This window comes from Nothoprocta perdicaria, unplaced genomic scaffold (genome assembly GCF_003342845.1).
Source record: "Nothoprocta perdicaria isolate Ctin4 unplaced genomic scaffold, notPer1 scaffold_160, whole genome shotgun sequence".
NCBI classification, from domain to species: Eukaryota; Metazoa; Chordata; class Aves; order Tinamiformes; family Tinamidae; genus Nothoprocta; species Nothoprocta perdicaria.
In genome coordinates, this window is record NW_020454761.1 from 962,582 (window position 1) to 987,634 (window position 25,053).

Consider the following 25,053-nt stretch of genomic DNA (forward strand, 5'->3'; position numbering starts at 1 on the left):
AGCCCCCAAATCCTCTCCTCTTTGGAAGAACCACCAGATTTTATGACAAGTTGTATGGAAGTACTTTTCTTAAAAAATATATATTTTCTTCCTTTTAATTATAAAACAAAATTGTAAATGGTGGAGGAAAAATAATTCAAAAAGACAAATCTTGGTTCTCACTTATTTTTTTTCTTTTTATAATAGGGCTTTATTTGTCCTCTGTGTATGAAGTCTCATGGATCAGCTGAGGAGCTGTTCAAGCACTATGAAGCAGTTCATGATTCTGGCATTGATTCAACTCACGGAGGGGAAAGTCATCTGTCACCGAGCAGGTGGAACAGTATTCCTTTGTGCATGTGCTTTTGTGTCAGTATTGAGCTGCTTCTAATTACAATGCAGGCTGTATTAATTTGAGCACTTAATTATGCAGTAAAGTATTTACGTGTTCATGCCCCATTTCTAAATACAGCTAAAAAGCAGCTTGAAACTTATATTGGCTGATATTGATAAATAATAGATTAGCATCTATTATTTAACAGGTATGTTTATATTTTTAATTATATCACCTGTTTCTCATGCAGCTGACAATGCTGGGTTGCGAAATGGTAACATTTTTAGGATCAAGGCGGAAGATCAGTTTCTGCATTCTTTTCAGTGTAGAAGTGAAACTGCATTTTTTGAGGATTTTTGCATTTTTTGAGGATGGTGAAGGACAACCTTCGAGAATGAGAAGCAACTTGATTTTGTCGTTTGGTGGTTATGGTACTGGGTGATTATATCATCACCTTTTGCTTTGCTAGGTTCCCATTTTATCTAATTGTAAATCTGAGAACTTTGTGTCACTAATGCTCCATCTAACACTTCCACATTCCAGAAACTTCATGCTGATCTGTAGAAATCTMCTCTAGTTTATTTTATTTAACTCTTTGGTCAAACCTGTAAGTGTGTGTGGTTAAATATATTCCTAGGCAACTTATCAGATGTTTTAATTTCTGAGGGTAGCAGTATATAGCAGGAACTGATAAGGTGAAACATACTTTCTTACTTTTTTTTCCCCCCTCGCCTTTTTTTTTTGTAACAAAAGAATGTGTAAGGTAACTTTTTTCAGGTATTATCTGAATGAAGCTATCATCTCCCCAGTATTCTGCAGAACCACTGTTRGTAGAGGTCTTGTCTTCATGCATGGGTGTAGAGGCCCTTCTTCAAGGGTGTTTCCACTCTCTTCCAACCATGGTGGGTTTCTGGCTGCATTCCCTGAACACACATTTTGTGTTGACAGTGTCGAAGCTGCTGAGAGGAGGCTCTGAGGCCAATAAGCACTTTTCTTAATGGTGCAATGGAGAGGGGGACTGCAAGTAACTCACCATGTTGAAGAAACAGTTACACAGATAAAACAAAATGCCAGTCTTAAAAGACATTTTCAATGCACATTGCATTGAAATGGCAACATTTTAAACTGAACTTAGAGTAGTTGCAGAATTTGCAACTGATAGCATTGATTTTTTTGTCAGTGGTCTGTCATTAAGGTGTCTGGAACAAAACAATTGTGCTTCCCAACTCTAATCTCATTTTAACATGTGTGTCTGCTTTGACAAAACTCTGTGGTATTGTATAGTATCTTTTATCTGTCAGACTTGCTCGGCTCTCAAGTAGCAGTAATGCTGCAGACATAATTCTTAGATAACAGCCATGAGATGTAAGTATGATTCCAAAAGGAGCCAAATTATTTTCTGCTTGTGTTTAAGGGGAGTTCTGTAGGGCAAGTGCTGCCTCTAGAGGAGTCGTCGTGCCAGTGGGGTTTGGTTGGCAGGCACAGCAGGCAAGCAGGAGGGAGTGTGCCCAGAGGATGGACTAAACCCGCAGCCTCTGCGTCCTCAATTTTCTTAGCTGTGCAGGGAAAGAAAAGTAGTAAGCAAAGTAAATTGATTCTAGTTTTTAAAATGAGCATCCTGTGACCTGTCTGTTCAAGGGCGGTGGCTTTTTTTGAGATGGTGCTATTTTTACAATCATTTTTATCACTTTTTTTCACCAAATGTATGAAAAACCAAAAAAATTTCACCAAATGTATGAAAAACCAAAAAAAAAAACCAAATTATCTTCCATGAATATGGAAGATAATTTGAAAGAGTCGATTAGTCTGAGGAGAATAAGAGACTGCAAAATTAGGGCTCTATCCATGAGGAAATGATAGGGTACCATTAGAGTTGCACTGGGTTTCCTGTGAGCCCACTTACTTAAGAATGTCTGCTTTAAACCCTTTCCAAGTGTTACAACTTGACCAGAAATGGTCATTCTAGCAGAATAATAGCATTCACATGGGGGAACAGTTGGTCATAACGATATTGTTTATATAGTTTATGAAAGATTTATTTTTATGCCTACACATTTCCAATGCCAACCAGATGCTGGCTGGTGAAACTTTTCTCTTGACTCAAACACAACAGTCTAAGGATAAGTGCTTTTGTTTTCTCTTGTATAATTGAAAAAGTATTCAAGGTCAGGGAGTTTGGATGGTGTGAAGGGAGGCGGGTGAGAGCTGTTGTGTAACACTTGAGCTATTTCTTCTGCCTAGCGCGGTGTTCTTTAATGTTTTGCAGTTGTATGTTTGCTTGAGAAACYTCTCTTTCAACATAAACATTTATTTTTCAAGACTTAGACTACCACATTAAAGCAATATTCTGATCTGCAGCGGGGAACTGAACAGGTTGGCTGCCTACAAGTGAGCCCACAAGTGATTCGTGGGACCAAGTTAGGAGGTGAACTTCTTTATTTAGTCGGTAGAAAGATGCAGGTGCTATCACTCCCAGTAATTAAATAGTATTATTATTTCTGAGTAAGTCAGAGGTGTTTTCCAACCAATTATAGTGCCATAGTTCAGGACCAGTTTTTATTTTACAGATTTTATTTCTTTCATTCTTTATCAATATCACAATTTCAGAGCCCTGGMACAGGCTGCCCAGGGAGGCTGTGGAGTCTCCTTCTCTGGGGATTTTCCACACCCACCTGGATGCCRCCTGTGCCCCGTGCTCTGGGTGTCCCTGCTGGAGCAGGGGGGTTGGACTAGATGATCTCTAAAGGCCCCTTCCAACCTCGACTGTGCTGTGACTCTGTGTAACTACATGGTGTCCTCTTCCCTTCCATGCCGTGAATTACCACAGTTAGGTACCAACAGTAAATCCTGTAACTGATCTTGCTAGACTGTTAGTGCTCAGGTGGTCAGGTAGTGGCATTAAAGATGTGGGGGAATGGTGTTGAGCAGAAGGAAAAGGTAGTAGGGATTTGTCAGGTGGCAAAGGAGGATATGCYGAGAGGAGTGTCAGAGAGGAGGAAGGGACTGGAGTGTGCTCAAAGGGGAAAGGGCGATTTAGTGAGGATTTGGATGGCAGTAAGAAAAATAAAATGACAGTCTGCGAGTGAACCCTTATACTATTTTTTTCTTCTTCTTTCCTGCTTATTTTTCACTGGACAATTAATCCACATTTAGGTTTCATATGATTGCTCTAAAGCAAAACGGCCTTGGGATTATSAAGGCAAATCCTGTTGAGGGTGTTTGCATTCCTAGCTCCCTTCCTCACCCTTTTCTGCCCTACCTCTTCTGTACTACAAACTGTTGTCATACAGTACAGAAACTTTTTTACAAAGACCGGTGTGTCTTCAATAGTTCAGTGCTACACAAACTTYTAGTCATTATAAATACCAAGGTGTCTTCAATAATTCAATTTTATGTATCTAGTATGTGTTCTGGCCCAGCTTCAATGTAGTCAACTGTGTTTCACCTGCCTGAGATTTTACCTKTAATGTGTGAATTTTAGCTAGATTACCTATACGTGTGAGAAGGCTGCTTCCTCTGCCTCCTCCATGTGTGTTCTGGATTGCAGCTATGAGTAAGCTGTGAGCTCAGCACAATGATGAGTGCAGACAGAGTTCTYGCTGGCATCACTTTGTTGGTTCATGTGTCAGTAGTTTCCCCAGCTTCCTGATGCCCCAAACATGACAGTAATACTCAGGTGTAGATTGAATCTGTTCCTTTCCAGCTTAAGTAAGGAAACCTCCCCCACCCTGCTCTCCGTCTAGTAGCATGAGGTAAAAGAAGGAGCGTCTTTGGAGGAAGGAGTCCCACAGCGCTGCTGCAACAGCTCTGCATGGTGTAAAACGGAGGGAGTGTGTTGATATTCACAGCCACACGTGTCTGTTGGAGCAGGCCCCGCAGCGCTGCTGCTGCTGCGCAGACAGTGAGGACGGGTGTGTTGACACTGCAGTAATGACCCCTGCGTCCTGTGCTTGGAGTGGCTGAGCCTCAGTGGGGCTACATGAGCCTCGTGTGCGGAGTTGTGTAACTCTGTACAGAGACCTGAGATTTAGAAGGGTGCTGTCTGAGCTGATCAGCAGCAGTTTTAGCCCTGGATCTTGTGTTCRTGCGTGGCAGGAGGCTTCAGCGTGAAATCTGAGAATTTTAAAGTGCCAAGGCTTTAAACATTCATGGCATTAAGTGAGTGAATCTGTGGGGCATACTGGGGAATTGCTGTGAGGAGGTAAACTTACATAATGGCATGGTTTGGAAGGAGCGGAGCAGCACGCTCTCTTTTGCTTGAGATGAAAAGTGAAGGAGAATAGACCTGCCCTCTTTGTAAGGTGTATACAAGTTATACAGCCCAGTGCAAAGCTTTGCTGTTCTGAAATCATGTGGTCAAGCTGATGCATTAACACTTTCATATATAAAAAAAGAATTCTGCGATTCTTCTTTCTTTAAAAGACCATATCTATGTCCTGCGCATATATATATATATGTATATATAAAAGATGCTTTGTATGTTTTAACAGTTTTCAGGTGATGATATGATTGTGAGCTAATGAGTATCTATTAATTTTCTTTGTTCCAAATTTTCAAAAAATGTAACTTATATATAACTGTGTATATTATATTTGCATAATATGTGATTATAACTATCTTCCAGTTACTTAACATGTGTTGTAACTTACACTGAAAGTATAAATGACAAAACATAACCACTTCATATTCATTTTCTCCACTTCATGGATATATTTATTCAGAGATGAAGTATCACTGCTCCGACAAGAAGTCCAGGACCTGCAAGCCTCACTGAAGGTTGGAAATGTTTTTCACTTGCATGTGCTTCTTCGTTTCAAATTGCCAAGTATTCTGCTATCTTAAGCAACCGAAATTAGAGTTTACTCTTCCCAATCTCGTTTTTTCTGTTCCAGGAGGAGAGATGGTACTCAGAAGAGCTGAAGAAAGAACTAGAAAAATTGCAGGGGCAGCAGCAGCAAGTAATTGCTTTAAAATACTTGAAGCAGGTTTATCATCAACATTGACATTGAAGATTAATACCTTTTTTTGTAAGGCACGTGGCCTGATTTAGTTAGTTCCATAACTTGACTCTTGACATGTTCCTGAAAACAAAATATATATATGAAGTGTATATCTAAAAGACAAGGTGATAGATAGTGATTCTTCCATGCTAGCTGCAGGTTCGTTTCAGACCTTCTGTTTTGGGCTTATTCAGAACTCAGTTTATTAAAGAACATAAATTGAATGTGGTTCATCTCTGATGACAAACATAGCAATGGGGTTTTTCTTGTAGGAAACTGTGGGGAGTAATGCTATTTCGTTAAATCCCATATGAACTTAACAAAAACCTATTTTTACTATAAGCTACATAAATAGTGAATTGTTATAAACCTCAGCAATTGCTTTCTCATACTGTGTATTTTCAGAATGTTCACTGCTGCCGTTCTGCTTAATGTCAGTAACTTGTGTTTTTAGGGCCAGATTTCAGTATTAAAAGGGCAGGGGGCATTTTTATTGGAATGTTAAAAGGAATATGATAGCATTCAGGAAGCCAAAATCGTTGTGACTTTTCTACTCTCTCTGCTATGACTGTTTAAATCAGTTATTTTTATATTGCTTTGTACCTTTTGAGTACAGAAACCTCTCTTTCTGTGTCTTTCCAAAAGCCTGGTCTTCTTTTATGTGAGCTGTTAAAGTACTAATAGTTATTCGTACTGTCTAATGATACATTTATTCTTCTGTTTTTAAAGGATTCTAAGTCTGATGGATTGACAACAGCTACATCTGCAGGTGGCTAATGTTTTATTATATTAATTTCTGTCACTGTTTTGGAATTTCTGAAATTTGTTTCAGTGTAGCCTTTGGGTTGATGAAAAGGCACTTTTGGTGAATTCAAGTGCTAGAATGCTGACAAATGTTTACTGCAGGTACCTAAGGTAGCTCCTGGCAGCTATGGTGTGGGGAATTGTTAGGAGATATTTGTTATATGTAATTTCTAGGAGTGAGAGAGGAATTGTCATAACTATAAAAGCACCTCTCAGTCATAGTATTGAACATCTTTTTTAGTCATTTCATGTATTCAGGCATTTGGGATGAGTCTATTGCTGAGAAAGACAGTGTCTGTTGATGTTTAAACTGCAGTTTTAGTCAACACTGATTTTGTTCATTGCTTTTCTATTCTGATTGCTAGAAAAGAAAACAATGAAATGTTGTTTGTTTCTCAGACCAATATTTTTTGCTCTGTGTTTTGTCTTCATGAGGCACCCATGGAATATAATTTCCTTATATATGCATGAATGTGTGACTTATGTGTGACTGGTCATCACGAAGTGATTTCTAATCACAGTTTTGGGCTTAGAATTGAGCATATTAAAGTGATATGAAGGGATATTTGCTGACAAGTGGAAACCACTATGTCCATAATCCTTCAAAGGACATGACTTGTGACAGATTCCAATATCGTGAAYGTGAATATTTATCTTCTATTATTTATTTTCCTAAAGCTAGTCGGATGTTAGGGAACTTGGATTAATTACTCTTTTATATACTGTGTTTTATTATTGATGTGAGTAACTATATAACCTTGTCCTAGGCAACTTAGAAAATAATACTGTTCTTTTTTGTGGAACTAGAATCATTAGAACATCAACTAGAAGAGATCCAAGTAGAAAATTTTAATATTAAGCAAATGAAAGACTTATTTGAGCAGAAAGCAGCACAGCTGGCCACTGAAATTGTGGGTAAGTACATTAAATGTGCACTCTAATTCTGTTCCCTATTTATGCAACTCTTGCAAGTGATCTTTTTTTGTTCAACTTCTTTCTTAATTAGAACTTAAAGCAAAATACGATGAAGAAACCAGTCTTCGGGAAGGTGCAGAACAGAAAGTGACAAACCTGACACAAGAACTGCAGAAAGAGAGAAATACCGTAGAAGACTTAAAGACAGAACTGGTATTCACACCACAGTCTTAATGTTTTTATGTCACTTGTGCATCACAAAATGGAAGGGACCTCTAGAGATCATCTAGTCCAAMCCCCGTGCTCCAGCAGGGACACCCAGAGCATGGGGCACAGGGAGGCATCCAGGCGAGTTTGGAAGAGCTCCAGAGACAACCTCCAGACTCCATGGCCTCTCAGAGCAGCCTGTTCCAGGGAGTTAAAAGGGGATATACTCAATTGCTTGCAAATACAGTTTGAAAGCATTCAAACATTGTGGAACTTGGAGGGATCTTCTTGTGGATTGAAAAGAAGTTCAGAATGTAATTTCTTAGTGTCTGTTTTGCTGCTTTAAATTTTCAGTATTTTCCCAGTCAATAGATAAATATGTGTTGTTTCAGACTTGCATGTTGAAATTTATGCTAGGTTATTTTATATTCTGCATATTGATGCTCTATATTTAAGGCATTTTGCAGAATATTAATYATTACAGATAAGTTGTATAGGCCTATAGTTATTTGAACAGCTGTCTTCAGTTCACCTGTTTTTCATTAGATGTTGTGTTATGACTGCCCCTGGATAGCTGCATTTGAAAGAAATGCTTGGAGAGGTGTTTTGTGACTGGTAGCTAGAAGGCTGGCAGCTGTCATCACCTTGCTTATGTTCATGTTTTCCCTCCCACGCTTGGCTGGTGATACTGCTGTGTGTGTATTCCAAGAGTTTGGCTCCTGATGATTTTTAAATACAGCTGTGGCTTTGGGGAAAAGTCCCTGTGACTCAGTAGCCTTATAGTTTTTACAGCCATAGCTGAGGCACATCTGGACTTCCTGCTTGTCTTCATCCCTCCCCTCTACCACTGCTTAGATTTTGAAGGCAAAAATGAGGGCTCTTTGACCTCCTCTTCTTCCCATAGTCAGATGCCCTGAAGAGAGCTGTCCCTACCTAGTCACTAAAGCTGTCCAACCCTCTCTACCTGTTTCTTGTTAGAGGAACCAGTATGGTCTACTTTTCAAGGAATTATGACTTCARGTAAACTTCTTAAGTAGATTCCCTGTCACTTCAGCCTTTCTTCGCAGTGAAAGTCTTCCTACTTGCCTAGCAACCTGTCTAAATGAAAATTACAGAAATTCACTCTTTAAGACCTTCTGTCAGATTAGGTTGAAAACAGTCTACAAGTTCCAGGCTAGGCTGGCAAGAACCAACAGAAAGCGTGATCTACTAAATCCTATTTTTTGGTAACTTACCTGTATTTTTCTGTTTTTTTTGTTGTTTTTTTTTTTTTCAGTTGTCATGCTCTAAATGACACGTTGTCTTTATATTGAGGATTTGTAAGATTTTTAGAGATAGAATTAGCTCTAGGAATATGTCTCCCAGCATCATGTTGTTCATTGCCACTTTACCACTTTCCAGCTGCAAAGGCCTGGTCTGGAGGATGTGGCTGTCCTGAAAAAGGAGCTGGTCCAAGTTCAGACACTGATGGACAAAATGACTTTGGAGCGTGAAAGAGAATCTGACAAGCTGAAAGATGAATGCAAGCACTTGCAGGCAGAGCAGGCTAACTCAGAGGTAAGTCATACCTAAAGCTGTCATGTGTATTGATTTTGCCATGATTTTCATATGGAAATGGAAAATACTAATTCATGGTAATGAGAAAAGCTGCTTTAAAATCAGAATGCAGGCTGTAAGCTTATTTGCGTTTTAACACCATATCTTTATTGAGATTTACCTGTCAAATTGGAAACCTATTACCTATTATTTATTGTAGGTGTGTGTTTTGTGTGTCAGATGCAAATCTGTGTTTCTTGCCTTCTCCCAAATCCATTAGATAATGGTTTTCCAGTCTCTTTTGGTACCTGCTAGACTAAAAGCTGACGGATTGCCACATCTCACCATGGTTTAAAGTCAAGATGTAATCTGTTTTGGGGCAAAAGCACCACAGTTTATGTCTTGTCATTACTGCAGTCTAAAGTAAAAAATGAAAGCTATTCTGAGGTTTGTAAAAGYTGGTTCTGTTTTGATTGAGTCAGTGGAAGATATTTTATATTGCTGATGGGAGATTTGGAAACATTTTTCCATTTTCATTGTTCCTGCATATAGATTTCTATGATAAATATTTGTTTGAAGAAGCAAAGCTAAAACTGCATCTTACTGCTGTACATATTAACTGCCTCTCCCTTAACAAATGTTTGTTTTCCTTGTATTTGGTTGCTTTCCTTTTCAACTAGTAAGCAGTTTTGTGCTTTCTGTGTAAATGAGAGAAACAGAATTGCAGAAAATTTGGCTTGAGTTTTTAAGGAAGAAACTTCCTCCTTGTACTGTCATAGCATGGAATTGTGAAATCTGAGAGTGAAATCTGTGTCTGACAGAGATACTGGCACAAAATCCTGAAAGACATGGTATCAACAAAAAAAAACTTYTGTGTAACAAACTTTATTGTACTGGAGAATTGATAAATCCATATCTGCAGAAGAATTCTCTCGCTGCAGTGTGTTGCAGCATCTTACTAGTGGATTGGTTGGTCTGTTTTTGCCACGGGCCTTAGTGACAGTTGTTACAACAACAGAGCAGTTGTTACTAGGCTTTTGTCTAGTAACACTTGGCTTGTGACTTTCATTTTGTCTCCTTTTCTGTTCTGTCTGGCCAGACAATGCCTTCCAAACTTGCAAGTGCAGAGCTATGATCTCTAGTGAAATGGGGTTCTTGCAGARTCCCCCAGCTTATATGAGGGAGAGACTGCAAGATGTGCAGAGTGCCCAGTTGCTTCTAGTATCCTCTGTCTGTTGGGATCTGTGGGCATGAAGGATTCCTGGTGTTTCGTGTGTCCTAGATTTCAGAACTGCAGTTTTAACTTTCTGTTTCTTCATCTGCAATGCAGAACTTTAGAGCAGCTCTGCCTTGTAGTACAGCTTCCCTCCTTCCCTCCCTCCTTTTTTCCCTCCCACTAATAGATACGTGGAGCCCCAGCAATTGTATGAGAGTACAGTATTTTGCTAAATATGAATCTACTATTGTTCTCAATTTAAAATTATGTATGCCAAGAACTTGATCAGACAGGTAGGAAAATGGAATATCCCAGCTGGAGTTCTGAATGTGATGTGGTTTGTTATGTGGCCATGTAAGTTGTTGTGTAATTGTAATTTGGTTTTAACTGTGGGAGCTAACAACTCTGCTGCAGCATGTAAATTGAAACTCAGCATACTGTCACTCTCATCTTTTGTAGTTCTGGATATTATATTTAGTTTTCATTTGAAGATTAGATGGCACAATGACATAGGCATAACTGAAATATTTTGTATTGTAACACGCACAGAAGTAGCAATTGCTCTTGTTGGCCCTAATTAGGTGTGCTAGGGCTTTGACTTACCTAGCTGTTTCAAAGTGCAACCTTTAACAGGAAGGGGAAAAAAAAAGTCTCAGTTCTGCTGGAAGTAATGGTCTGTGACTTCATATAAAAAGTCTTAAATGCATGGAAAGTTTATAAACTGCACTGCAATAGTGATAATAATATCAGGTGTCTGTTCAGTGTCACCAGTATGTAGTCTGAACCAGAGAAGACTGAATTTCCTTGTGGTAAACCATGGCAAGCAGGGGCATTCACGTTTTTCTCTGAAATGTTACTGTCTTCTCTGCTTAATTGTTACTTATGGCAACAGTAGCCTAAGACATTGGTAGGAAGACAAGTTCGAAATAAAAGCTTTTCTGTCAATGCGAAGTGACAGAAGAAAAGATGCTTCTAAAAAACCCAAATTACTTGAAGTCGTAGTGCTGAAAACTTCCCACTTTGCGTCTTTTGTTTCACAGTATGTTTTAAAAATAACCTAGAGAAAACAGGACCTGGGAAGCCCTCTATCCACCGCCTGGATGTAGCTCTGCTCATAGAAGCTTGGCTGTGTTTTGTCCCTGCTTGGCTCTTTGCGACCGCCTTGCCGCAAGGGCTGAAGGAGTCCCACGGTTCTTAGGCCTTCCTAGGCCGCAGCTTTTTGCTGAGGAGGATGTGGATACTCACATTTGTGCTGTTATTCAAAGCATAACTTGTAAAGAAGTTATCCTTGCAGCCTGGTGAAGAGAAGAGCATTGGTTGTTGGCACTCTGTGTGTCTTTAAGCGCTGCTGCTGAAGCAGTTTTACCTCTTTTTGTAGTTGTGGTGGCAGCAGTGCTAGCACTATCCTGCTGAATATTTCTTTTTAACTGTTTGGGATGATTAGCGAGGAATATTAAACTATTGAAAACCTTTATGTAAATTAAACACTTAAAACATTAATGTTACAGATGTTTAAAGCTGTGCGAGGGAGAGAACCGGAGAAGYTGTCCAGCTCTGCAGTTACCACCTAAGGGCATTTAATGTTACACCCCCTCCTTTCTGTGTTGAAATCTATACTTTATTTCAGAGCTGTACCCAAAGCTATGGTGTCTAGCTGTCTGAGATGAATGCTCATTTTGCTACGTGCCTTCCATGTTTAGCTTCTCACAGATGAATGTTCATTTTGATATACGCCTTCCATGTTTAGCTGCTCACTGTAGTGAATCCTACATGGTAAACATGTTATGGGAGCAGCTGCACCGCTCCAGGGCTAAACATTTCTATGTCTCTCTGCAGACTGGGATCTGGTTCAGTTTTCTGATAAGTCTTCCTACAAGCCATAAAAGACAGGGAATAGGCTTGGCAAATAATTATCCTGAAAGCATACAGTGTTAAATGAGTGGATTAAACTATGGGTGAATTTGCTAAAGCCAAAAAACTAAGCAAAGGCATTAAAAAAATCCATATTTGACAGCAAATTTGAGGAAATGTTATCTACTAACAGCTTTTGTCACTGCTTATTTCCATCTTTCATCCATCCATTTTATTTTTTTTCTGCTTCTAATGGAGAAACTTAAACTTGAGGTAATTTTTTTTACATCTTCTTATTCTTGTATTAGATCTCTGTAGTTAGACAGATTTTCTTATTGGTTCATTGGTTCCTTAGCCAAACAGACACTTCGCCAGTGTCCCAGTGTCAGGAGTGATTATTCACCTGTGAATGTTTTCATGAAGATACATCCATGTCTCTCTGTCTCTCTAGGTTGAAAAGCTGCAGGGGCGTCTTTAACAAGTTTCTGCACATTTTCTGCGTTACATTCTTTCACCAGTCAAACATCCATGCTGTATTTTTTGAGAGCATCCTGGAAAGGTTATCTGCCACAGACAGAAGCTGCTTCTGTCCAGTAGCTACTAACTGCTCAAAACAGAGCTCTTGTAAAGAATAGCATTACAGAACACAGAATTAATAACAACATGTAGTGCTATAATGAATATGTTCCTTTTTGGTCTTGCTATTTATGTAGGAAGGTCAAAAATATGAATATTGTCTGTTACTTATGTCTATAATTTCTAAAAACAACACAGAAGTTGGGATGTATATATGTACAAGAGAGAAATGTTACCGTTTCTGTAATTCTCACACTTCTTTACTAAACAGRAGTTCATTCTTGAAATTGTTATTTATACATTCCTGCCTCAATCTGTGGATATGAGAACCATAGAAAGAAATGCTGTTGTTATATGGTGTATTCCAAGTTAGTGCATCTACACAGTGCATTTTATTTTCTGTATTACGAGTATACAAGACAATTTTTCYTCTGTCTATTTGTTACAAAAAAAGAGAAGCGTTAATAGTGAGTAYGAGCCAGTTGCTAGCTTTTGGGTAGTGTATTGCAAACACATTTTAATTGGAGAATTCAGTGTTCCATTCACACTCTATGAACAAGTTAGTTTTGCCATCTAAGACAAGGTTCGTGTTTCACATTTTTCAACTCTATATGGAGAGGTCACATTTGTGAAAGATGCTTTTTCTCTTTTATCATCTTATACAAAGATCTCAGAGGTCACAGGRTATCAAGCATGATATTATTTCCTGTTAACCCAAACAAAGATGTTTTAGGGCAGCCGCTGTTACCACTGTGAGGTGCTTTTCTTCTGTGCTTTCCTTTTTGTGCCTATCCCATTGAAAGGGGAAGTGTTTTTTATAGGATTATGCTGGCCTGCAGGCTTGCTCAGAGTTCACACCAAGTCTGCATCAGAGGCAGGTGTTTTAACTGCCTTCTGCTTCTTTTTCCAAGACATTTTGCTCTGGTGAGGGGCYTTGCAGGAAGATTTTAGCAGTATAACTGCAATGACTTGGGCGAGTGTTCACTTTGAGCTACAGCTTTAATAATTGTCTATGGATAWTCTTTTGTGATTTTTATCAGTTGCGGGCTCAACTTCTTTCTTTTTTGTTAATTGGACTTTTGTTAATTGTTAAGGGACAAATTCGTCTCCTTGATAGAATATGGGTTTATCTTGTCTGGGGAGCTCTGTTCTCTGGTAATGTTGCAGTTGATAGTGCTCCAAGATGAGGTTGCATCAGATTTTTTTTTTCTTAAGATATTTATTTGAATAAAAGATGCTTTTTATTTTGCTACCGGGTATCTCATTTTTGTTCAGGTTATACATTACATGCAAATCTTTTAGTATTAAACATGGATTTTTTGTTTGTCCATTCAGGCTACCATTAACCAGCTAAGAGCTGAACTTGCCAAAGGACCTCAGGAAGTAGCTGTGTATGTCCAGGAGCTGCAAAAACTTCAAAGTTCAATCAAAGAGCTAGAACAGAAAAACCAGGTGAGAACATTTTTATTTCTTACACTTATCAGCTCTCATTAAAGTGGAAACATTGCCTTGGGAAGTGCTAACCAGAGACTGACAAAACACTTCCTTGGTGTTGCAGAAGTGGAGATCTTTTTTTTTAAACATTTTGCTTAATGGGAGGCATATGCACAGCAGGAGGGTAATTCTAGTGATTGTTGTTACGCCACTTCTGAAATCCCTGGGCYTGTTATGCTTACACGTTTCTAACAGCTGTGGTATATGCTGACATATAACGATATAGTGAGCCACCATCTCACATTAAAAAAGTGATATCCTCCAAACTATGACAATGTTTTCACAAAAATCATGCTTAAAAAGACATTCTGAACTCTTATTTTTCTACCAATTTCTTAGCTTTCAGATTTTACTTGTATCGTATTATTTGGCCTTTTATCATGGTCATAAAAGGTGGAGAATTGAGTTAARCCCCAGAACCTTCTCAGTCAACAAATATTTTATGAGAGCTTTTATCAAAGTCCTGTGAGCTTGCTGCATATACTTCAAGTAACACATTACATATGTACATTAAGAAAGCWTGTGGGTTGTGGGACAAAAATGGAGATAAGGAAAGAAAGGAGAAAAGGAGGAAGATGTATATATCTGTTGTTATGTTTGTATAGATAATATTGAATGTATGCACTATTCACACTGCATGAGTTTACCTAGCAGCAAGCTTTTCAGTCTTGGAAAAAAGGAAAGGACAGGGACTGAACACTGCATATTTAGTGTAACTCAATACCAAAAGAGCAACTGCAAGGAATATAATAAGATGCAATAAAATTCAGTAAAATATAGTTTACTTTTAGGAAGATGGCACTTGGTTTAACTTATAAAAATCAGTTTCAGAACTAAGCTTGTGAGAATTAGAACTAAGCATGGACAGGCAACACTGAATCAAGCTTTGGCAAAATTATTAACATAGAGGATAGAATATTGGCCAGAATATCTTGCTTTTCCATTAAAATGTAGAGTGAAACAGTTTGAGTAAGATAAATATGCTTTAACAGGACTCCTGTACTATGTCAGCTTAATGCTGAATACCGCTTGTGGACTAGGAAGACAAGAAGTGGCAGCGAACTCCTTTTCCTCCTCCTGTTTCAGTGATGTAGGGCAGTTCACAACCACCTCTTTATGCAGCTTTTCAAAAGGAGCTATSCATAGGAATGCTTTATTAGCCAAGGAATCCGGACCTGGAGGAACTGGACCTAAAATTGGAAAAGGCAAGACTAGCTTCCCAAATCACAGGAATAGCTCCCTCTTTGGAGGAGATATCAATGCAGAACAGAATACATTGCATTTTGTTGTGTGCATCGATTTGTAACTCCATTGCAATGCAAAAAGATATTTCTGTGCATTGACACTGAGATTTTTTCAAGATCATATCTGACCTTAGGTAAGCAAGCTGTTTCTTATATTTTCAGGAAAATACAATAAAAGTGCAGATGACAAGTGCGTCATCTGCTTTTAAATGTGTCATTTTCTTTTAAAAAGCAGAGCCCTTACGGTGACTGGCTTACTATGCAGAGCCAAGCGTTAATTTAGAGCCCAGTAATGGCCTGCAGCCCTAAAGAGGCTAACACAGGGAAAACTAGTGTCTCCTCTGGATGAGACTGTAATTCCAACCCACTGCACATGTGGGTTTTCTTTTAGGAAAAGTGTGATGTCTAATATACAGGGAAAACATTTAGTTTCCAACCTTCTACTGACATAACTTGACACATTTCAGAATAGTCATCACAATTCTTTTAATCTCTGACTGCTGGACAGCTGTACCACATTGTTCTTGTACGRTTTGATGGAACAGCACAAGAAAAGGGATCAGGGTTGTGTTTCCTGCCTGTGTCTTGTTCTGCTTTGAAAACTAAGGTGTATGAAAACTTCAGTGTATGCTGGAGCATAATGACATTTCCTCTTGTCTGCTTATCTAAGTTCCTTTTCTTTGGAAGTCAAGGTTTGGGGGAGAGGGGTGGCTGCTGTGTGCTGATATATCCCAGTGTAAGTTTGACGTGCAGCTGGGACATGCCTCCAGGTAGGACATGACCCTGGATCCCCTGTTTTCAACATAACCTGAGTGGCCTTAGCTCTGGTGGCCTTGGTTCTGCTCATGGGCTTCACTCCTCCATGAAGAAAGTACCASCATGGGACAAACTCAGCTCTTTTCTTGGGAAAATAGTGAAGCCATTTGTGAGTGCTGTGGGGGACTGGCACCTTTCAGGGACAGTGGCTCTGGGYTGCAGTCCATTGACAAGATCTGGCTGCTTTACACATTATCGTTGCTTATGGAAAAGAAAAGCAGCTGCAGAACAAGATCAGCAAATCCAATCTGCTACTTTTGGCTGTCCTCTGAATAACTCATAATGGGGTGACGAAGAGGCTTTGCCTCTTCTCTGTTTTATGTAACATTCTTGAACGCCTCCCAGAATCCCAGTCTGCTTCAAGACAGTGTTAACTGTCACTTTTATTTCCTTCCCTTTTTTCCTTTTTTTCCCCCAACAGTAATTCAAAATTTAAACTAGCCTTAGATCTTGTTTCCTACACTGGCTGTTCATAAAGGAGCTCTTAGCAGTTCCACATATGGCATGAGAAGAGTTACAAAGTGGTAGTAGTAGTAGTAGTAGTAGTAATGCTTTATTTCTAACTTGTGCTGTTGCAATGAAAAAGTGTTGGTATTTTGGAAGTATAACTTGAATGCAATTGCTGGCCACTGGCAGATCCTGGCTGGCCACTTCTCTTTAATGAAATGGGCATTACAACTTTCTTTTAGATTGTGAGGGTGACATTTACAGTAAAAGCCAGGGGAGCCTTGCCACTCCCCTTCAGGAGGATAAAGGTGGCACYTGACATCAGTCTATTCTTTATGTGATTATTCCTGCATTTCTTACATGCACCTGAAAAACTTTTATATGCTTATAACAGCTAAAACATGCCGTATTTTTCAAGGAACATTTTAAAAGAGACTATTTTTGGGCCAGAAACCATTTACCAAAATTTGCTCTTGAGCCAGAATTTTTGGCCAACTTGTATTTTCTGGAAAGTATATGTTTTAATGGAGGCTCAAGATACCTGTTAGAGAATTAACTATATTTATTCTTAAAGGGGTAGCTAGATGCCTAGAGCTGCCATTTGCACTTTAACTTCCTTTCAAACCTTCGCTGAATCTCTTCAGTTCCTAGATTATTATTAACCATACAGAGGTATTTTTAATTCAGGTTAGTGGTAAAATATAGTCATCATCTGTTGAAATATGTAAAGAATAAAAGGTCAGTTCAGCTTATTTTTCTTTCTCTTAGCAAAATATATTTTATCCCTGGATACCATAAGGAAGTATGCCTTTAAGCTCACTCAGCACAGCTATAGTAGCAGCTCAGACTGTCTTCCCTAGGAATCCTGTTCCAAACCTGCAGAACTGTCTGATGTTTTGATATATATGTTTTGATACTGAGTATCCACATTTTTCAGTCTGCTGTCTATGAAAGTGTTTATATATATATATATATATATATCTGTATATCTCTGTATACAGAAATGAAAGAGTCACTGGAGAATATAGTGCCCCTGAAACTGTAGGATGAACATGAGAATTTAAAAAATGTTCACACTAACGCTCTCCTGAAATGGATGTTAATAAGATATCGAGCAAGAAATGGGACCTGATTTCAAGAAGCTAGAAAGAATGACCTGTGATGGACAATGACCAGTGCCTCCTGGCAGCTATATTTCTGTGTTTAAACAACTAACACTGGAAAATTGAAACAGTCCTCACAGCATCTTTATCCTGCATGSAGGTCTCTGGAATTCAGTTTAATGCCTCAGCTAACCTTGGCGAAAATGTACAAGATCTTAAAYAATATCAGGTCCATTAACATACGTTATTTCTACATCAGTATAGTTTTAATTTGTTCATGAAATTYGATAACAGCATTCTGTGACAGCTGAAATTTGTCTTTCTTCTTCTTGAACTTTCTCCCCATTTTTTGTCTAGACGTGTAAAATTGATAATAAGCTATTTCCTTGCAATATTTGAGGTTAATACAGTAAGAGAAAACTAAGAGTCAAGAAAATTATGCTTTTGSGGGGTGGGAATTAAGTTTTGTTGTGTTTTCATACTCAAAACAGCCATCTCAAAACAACCATTGAGCTGATTTGTATGCTGGAAATTAGATGGAATGAATTAAAGTAAAAAAGCACTTTCTTGTAAATTGAAGGTGAAATCCTAGGTTTTTCATTCACTGATTTATCAACATCACAGCAGTTATTCATTTTTGCATATTTTCTTCCATAATCTCTGCCATAATTTGGATATCAGATTGTGCTGCAAATATGGCAAACTAGGCAAAATTAGGATGCTTTTGGAAATGATCCCACTGGATGACTGCATGGAATTAGATGAGAATTAAACCACACATGTTATTGTGTAGGAAATTATATGGAGGACAATAGTATTTTAAAACATTTTCTGTGCACTAAAACTCAAGTTACTATTTGCCCTTTTCCTCCAATACACATGTAGGATCTGAAATTTGAAGGGAATTAAATTAGTCTTCAGGATATGAGAGTGGAGTGAATGTTGTTTTCTGACTAAGAGCAAGTGGATTATGAGACTGTGAAATACAGTATTTTGAGTTGAAAATGTGCTATTCGCCCTCCAGAATCAGTATCTGTAACATGAAATAGAAACAATTCTTTTAATGCAGTTTTGGAGATACTCATGAGAGCCCTTCACTATTTTGCATCATCACTAGAGAAGAAATTTGAAATAATTTGAATAATACATTGAACAGATATAAGCAGAAATGCAATTAAATTGCTGTGTAACTCCCTTTGTAGAATCTGATGGAGAAGCTGCTGAAGAAAGAGCTGGATTACACGCAGCTAGAAGAGAAACACAATGAAGTGTCTGTGAGTAAGAAGAACGTGCAGGCAAGCTTTCACCAGAAGGACCTGGACTGCCAGCAGCTTCAGGCCAGGCTGTCTGCGTCTGAAGCCTCGGTGCAGAGGTTACAGACAGAGCTGGGTGAGAAGGCAGAAGCGAACCAAAAACTGAAAGAAGAATTGTCTGAAGTGGAGACAAAGTACCAGCATCTCAAGGCAGAAAGCAAACAGCTCCAGCAGCAGAGGGAGGAAAAAGAACAGCATGGCCTACAGCTCCAAAGTGAGCTCAGTCAGGTAAAATTCTGCACTTTTACATCTGTTTTCTTTTTTCCTTTCTCTGTGCTTTTCCTTATGCGAGCACTTCTTTATTGAAAGGAAGTATACAAATACCTAATTGGTATTTAAATAAATGCATGTATTTAAATAAATTTAAATAAAKAAGGCAATCTTCCCTACTCCACAGAAAGTGAAATATAATCACATTATCTTGTCACAGAAGTAAAAAGCAATCAAWCAAACAAACAAAAACAAACAATCTAGGGAGAAGAGACTGTGATAAAAGAGTGCAGAAGCTCATTGGGATCTGTATATTGTTATACCTGTATCATTTTAATAGGCCCATATATTTATCAGAGGCAAGTGAGAATAGTCTTAGCCACTTTGCACAGTAATGCTCAGTAAGATCTAGAATTCCCAGTGCTTTCACACTATCAGCATTTTCACAGCTGGGAATGCTAATGCCCTTTAATAACTGCATCCATCCATCCATCCATCCATCTATCTATCTATCTGTCTGTCTGTCTGTCTTTCTCACTCTCTTTCTCTCTCTATCTTTTTCTCTCTTTCTCTCTCTGTCTTTCTCTCTATCTATCTGTAGTATCTCTCCCCTTTTTCTAGCTGATCTGAGACTAGTTTCTTGTCCACCTTCCTTCTCATGCAGAACTGTCCTGTTAAATCAACTCTGTTTTACAGTTTTCCTCTCCTCTTCTTTTTCCAACATCTGGTGAAATGTCAGGTGTTGCCAAATGACATTTTAACCCAGAATGATGAGTTTCTGTGACAAATATGGTAGCAGACAATGCATCCACAACTGCTTAAAGTCTTTGGAGGGCCTTCATCAACAAGAAGTGGGCAAGGGTAACTTTTCTGGTTCAGAGGAGGAGCTGAAGCCCTTCAGGGTTGAGGATATGAAAAAAACAAGTTCAGGCAGAGTATGAGTAGTAGTTTCATTCCTTATAGTAATCTTTTTACTAATTTATTACTCCATAGGGAATGTGAAAGAAGTGGAAAGCCTTTCATTTTGCCTTAGATTTGAATAGGCTTGGCTTTCTTTAAAACTGAGTAGTGAATAGAGAATTATGAACATGAAAATAAGGATTAACATGACGTGTTCATGTTGCTTCCCTGAGTCTCCTGAAACATATTCTGCTTATACAAGTTATTGCTGTTAGTACATGGAGAGCATACTGGCCCCAGCAGTTTACATGTTGTTCTTCTGTTAAGTACAATGAGTTACAGAAGTAGGATTTTCATTTAACATTAATCAAATTGACTTTTAAGACTACTTGAACTCTGTTTTTTATGACATCTTGGAGGTAATATGTCAGATAGGAGAAGTGTTGGAACACTGTCTCCAGTTCTAAGTAGAAAAAAAAGATTTCTGTTAGAATGAGGTTCTTTATTCATCCTTTGCTGTAAGTTTGTCATTTGGAAGTGAGTGTGTCTCAATTCTGAACCCSTTGTAAAAGCCTATAATAAATTGTATTGCAAGTTATGCCCTGGAAGAATTGAGGTTTGGCAGAACTTTGTGTGTATGCGTTACACCTCCAAAATGTCTTTCCTTTTCTCATCAGTCTTCTAAGAGGAAAAATGAAAAAAAAATATTTTAGTTATCTGCTTAGGAATCCTCTTTTGGTAAAACTGCCTCAGTCTGCCTCGGCAACAAGTGTGCAGGTTCTGAAGCAGAGCCAAGAAGCTCGGCTGAAACCTGGCTTCGGGTTTGGAGGGCGTTTTCAGGAAGGGGTTTTGGGGTGGGAAGATGAAGAGGAGGGAGTGTGAGTCATTCATTGCTGTGTGAGTTCTTTGGCAAGGAAATGCAAAAATTTGGGAAGGAATTAAGTCTAAGCAAGAAAGTCTATGCAAACTGCTGGTTCTCAGTTTGCATTTTAGAATTGTATTGTAAAAATATAAAACCCTTCACTTATAAAGTAGGATTTTAAAAAGTGCAACCAGAGACAGAATTTCTCATGCTTATTCATTTAATACTTTAATGGTATTATGTCTGAATATATTTCTGCAGTTCATGTTGTCATAATGAATTGGTGTTTTTATGAAGGTGGATGCAGAGCAAGCTTACAAGCAATGATAAGAAAGCCAATCTAGTAGCTTTAATGAGTGCAAACTTATGTTTTGCTTCCATTCTTGAGGAACAGGAAGAGGTGAGATGAAGGCTCTTCTGAAAGGCCTAAGCTGTTTTTGGTGTGCTAGATGGGCCTCTTGTGGACTGGTTAACTTTGTATAAATAGGAACCGAGAGTGAGTCAGTGAAGTGATCTTCATTATGGGGGAACTGTAGAAGGAAGTTTCAGCGACTAATTTTGCTTCCAAGAAAGTATAGGGGGGAGGGTGGAACGTGCACATTCATACACACACACACACACACACACACACACACACCCTGCTTCAATCTTGAAGAAATGTTAACTCCCAATAACTAGTGTTACTGCTGGTGACTGCAACTTTTAAAATCTAAATTTATACTTTCATCTAGAAACTCTAATATACTCTATAATATATATTATTCATCTATAATATATATCAGCAATATAACATATATATTTAATATAACATATATATTATAGAGAGAATAGATATTACAGATCTATAATAAATGTTACAATTTTGTTGACTTAATGTCCATCTTAATGTCCTTCAAAAATACTTAGCTTTAGAACTCCGTGAATGCCAGCGAGCACACATTATGTGTTTTGCTTTTGTAAGTGTATTTTTTGCAGGATATGGTAAAACATAAATATTTTACTTAAGAGTGTTTCACAGAAAATAAAATGGTTAGACTTTACAGRTACCTTAGTACATTTTTATAAATAATCTGTTTGAAATTATTAATTAATGGCTATTGGCTGTGGTTTTTTTGTGGAGACTACAGGTTTATAACTTTACATATAACTGTGGCCAGTAACAATGTATATAATAGATAATAGTATCCATAACTTAACATGCTTATGGCTGATAACTTATGGACCCATTACAAAATGTTTATTAGTGTAATATAATTATCTGTAGTAAATGTGACTTTTGAAAATGCTGTTTCTGTCTTCTCAAATATTCTCTCCCAGTTTCAGACAAACTGTGGATTTGGTAGTTATCTCTTGTTGCTTGATTAGAAAAAAAAAATCTAACATTCTAATAGAATTCTAATAGAATATTAGAAAATTCTAATAGAATAAAATTCTAATCAAGCAACATTTTCTCCCCTTCTTGATTAGGTTTTTTTTTTTTCTCACCTCTTGGTCATGTTTTTAGTGAGGAAATATTAGTAATTTAGTGGTTACTGCAGCGAGAAACAGCCAATGTTCTTGCTTAATAGTATCATTTCTTCTCATTCTCTGCACTCCTTTTTCTACCACTGCACAGTCATAGTTTCTCAGCCACATGCAGGGCAGTGCATTCAGAGTATATGGGGCTGTGGACATKTAAAGGAATAATTCAGCCTGATTTCCTAAGGAAATAAGGCAGAGAAATGTTTCTGTCCCTGCTCCCTGCAACTTGGGCAATGTTCGTTAACTTCAGACAATTTTAACAGAAAGTCAAAAACTCTTCAACGTGAGGTCCTTCAGCACTAGGTGTTYGTGGAAAAAGGCACCTCGGAAAGTGTTGCTGGCTCCAGAATGACTGATAAACCAGATGATTTTCTTTTTGCAGTTGCACAATAAACTTCTCGAGACAGAGCGCCAGCTAGGGGAAGCGCACGGGCGGCTTAAGGAACAGAGACAGCTCTCCAGTGAAAAACTAATGGACAAAGAACAGCAAGTGGCTGATTTGCAATTAAAACTTTCTCGTGCTGAAGAGCAGGTGGGTTTTCTACACGGACTCTATTTTTAAGTGGTTCTGATAGAAGCCTGTGTATACATCCATTGTGATGTTGAGGTTTATAGCTTGTCCTTACAGGAATTCCATCTGACTAATATGGTTAAAATCTGGCAAAGTTGTCAAAATCTGCCTCCATGGCACTTGCATTGCAGATTTGCTAAGCCTAAAGAACTTTGATGTATGTTAAGTTCTTGGTGTGCTACTGAAATTCCTTGCACTTAAGAACTTTGTCTAAGTGGCTTGTAATTTAAAAAAGAAAAGGCTTAAGTACCCCTAAACCAATGCGAGTGAAATATAGTGTGCAGATATTCTTGTGAGATGAAGCCCCATGTGCAGGAAAAAAAAAGTGAATGTAGCACAACCAGTTGGCCATTCATAGTTAATAGACTGTAGGATGGAAACATAGAAAATAYTTGTTTTATTAATTGTTCATTGTGAAGTTTCTATTTATTTTAATGAGCATCTTGTATATGTTGCTGGTTTACTGCTACCTCTAAGTGGATTGGCCACATATCTGAGTGGTATGTTTAAACCTTTTCTATAGCTAATTTGCAAAGCCTTGACCAGTATTACTTGCACAGAAAGCAATAAAAGGAGAGAGATTGCTAATGCAAAGTTGCTACTAGAATTTCTTTATAATAATCTAATAATATTGATAATAGTTTTGTTTTAAGGGTATCTGTATTATCAGTTATGTTACAACTTAACAACTCTTGGGAAAACAACGTACTAAAATTCCTTACCTGTTAGATTCTGAGAACTAAAAATACATATATCTGATACTGCTTTTATAGTATCTCACTTGTGATATAGTATCTTACTTATTAATAGTATAGGAATGCTTTGCATAGATTTTGATTCTTTAACTGGCATCACACACACTCATTTTTAAACCAACTTTCAAATACTCRTGCTTCATTTAGAATCTTTTAGGACAGGATAACATTAGGATAAACATTAAATGCTGTAGCAGGCTAGATGGTGCTTGTTCATTGATTTTAATTATTTTTTCCCYGGAAGCTAAAGGAAAAAGTGGCAAATTCCACTGAATTACAACATCAGCTGGATAAAGCAAAACAGCAGCACCAGGAACAGCAGACACATCAGCAAAACACTACRGCAAAGCTACGAGAAGCCCAGGTAACTTGGTGATTGTGTATTCTTATGTAAATATGTATTTGAGCAGCTCTTATTTTTTTGGTGCGTTACTTGGTAGAAGTGACTTGCATGACTTTTTAGTAGTATTCAATAAATTAATAAATAAATCTAGAACAGCATATACTGTGTTTAATATGTTTATCCAACRTTTTATGCATTAGGAATAACTTCTAAGGTCCATATAATTAAGGAAGCTATTATGCGATTTTCTAGAATGATTTGGAGCAAGTGCTACGACAAATCGGAGATAAGGACCAAAAAATACAAAATCTTGAGGCCTTGCTTCAAAAGAGCAAGGAAAACATCTCCTTGCTAGAAAAGGAAAGAGAGGACTTATATGCAAAAATTCAAGCTGGTGAAGGAGAAACTGCAGTTCTTAACCAGCTACAAGAGAAAAATCATGCATTACAAATACAGGTAATAACTCAGAGATCTACTTCCTTTCTGTTATTGTCGTTATTGCATCTTACTTCCTTAGCTTGTGTCTAATGAGATATGACATTAGTCTTTTCTGTACTTTTCTGTTTCTTTTGATACTACTTAAAGTATCTTGCCTTAAATTTCACCGCATTTGTGTTTTGATGACTYACTTGCTATCAGCAAAGTGGAAAAAAAATCCTAGATATCTCCTATGGTATGTTCGTATGATAGTTATATATGTGCCTAATAAATATATTTTGCATGTATGTATTTGGTTTGCTTATTTGAGAAAGAGGTTTAATTCCTGCCTTAAACACCAAATTTCAGTTCAATCTATATCTGATGACTCCCTTGGTATGGTTACAGTAAAGCCAAATTGTTCAACCCCTTTTGCTTTCATTTTGAACTGTTAACATATGTAAGCTTTGGTGTTGTGCAAAGCATAGGTTGACTGTGATATGGTCAGAATGAAAAATGTAAGAGTTGAGCAGCATTGGGACTCCAAAGCCATGATAAGACACTTTAAAATTCATATATGACTTGTCTGGATATCTGGATATATCCATTTCCTATCTTCTCTTTTAATTCTCTCTCTCT

At 37.9% G+C, this 25,053-nt stretch overlaps 1 protein-coding gene across 1 annotated transcript in view; it reads left to right on the top strand.

Moving 5' to 3' along the window:
• The window catches only part of EEA1 (early endosome antigen 1), a 71,009-nt gene that overhangs the window by 20,347 nt on the left and 25,609 nt on the right, over window positions 1-25,053 (top strand). Inside the window, exons 4-15 of the mRNA XM_026035535.1 lie at window positions 187-314; window positions 5,035-5,089; window positions 5,206-5,271; window positions 6,043-6,082; window positions 6,925-7,032; window positions 7,124-7,245; window positions 8,641-8,796; window positions 13,754-13,870; window positions 18,725-19,063; window positions 22,711-22,860; window positions 23,899-24,018; window positions 24,250-24,519. Coding sequence (XP_025891320.1) covers window positions 187-314; window positions 5,035-5,089; window positions 5,206-5,271; window positions 6,043-6,082; window positions 6,925-7,032; window positions 7,124-7,245; window positions 8,641-8,796; window positions 13,754-13,870; window positions 18,725-19,063; window positions 22,711-22,860; window positions 23,899-24,018; window positions 24,250-24,519 — 1,671 coding nt within the window. The remainder of the gene's footprint in view (window positions 1-186; window positions 315-5,034; window positions 5,090-5,205; window positions 5,272-6,042; window positions 6,083-6,924; window positions 7,033-7,123; window positions 7,246-8,640; window positions 8,797-13,753; window positions 13,871-18,724; window positions 19,064-22,710; window positions 22,861-23,898; window positions 24,019-24,249; window positions 24,520-25,053) is intronic.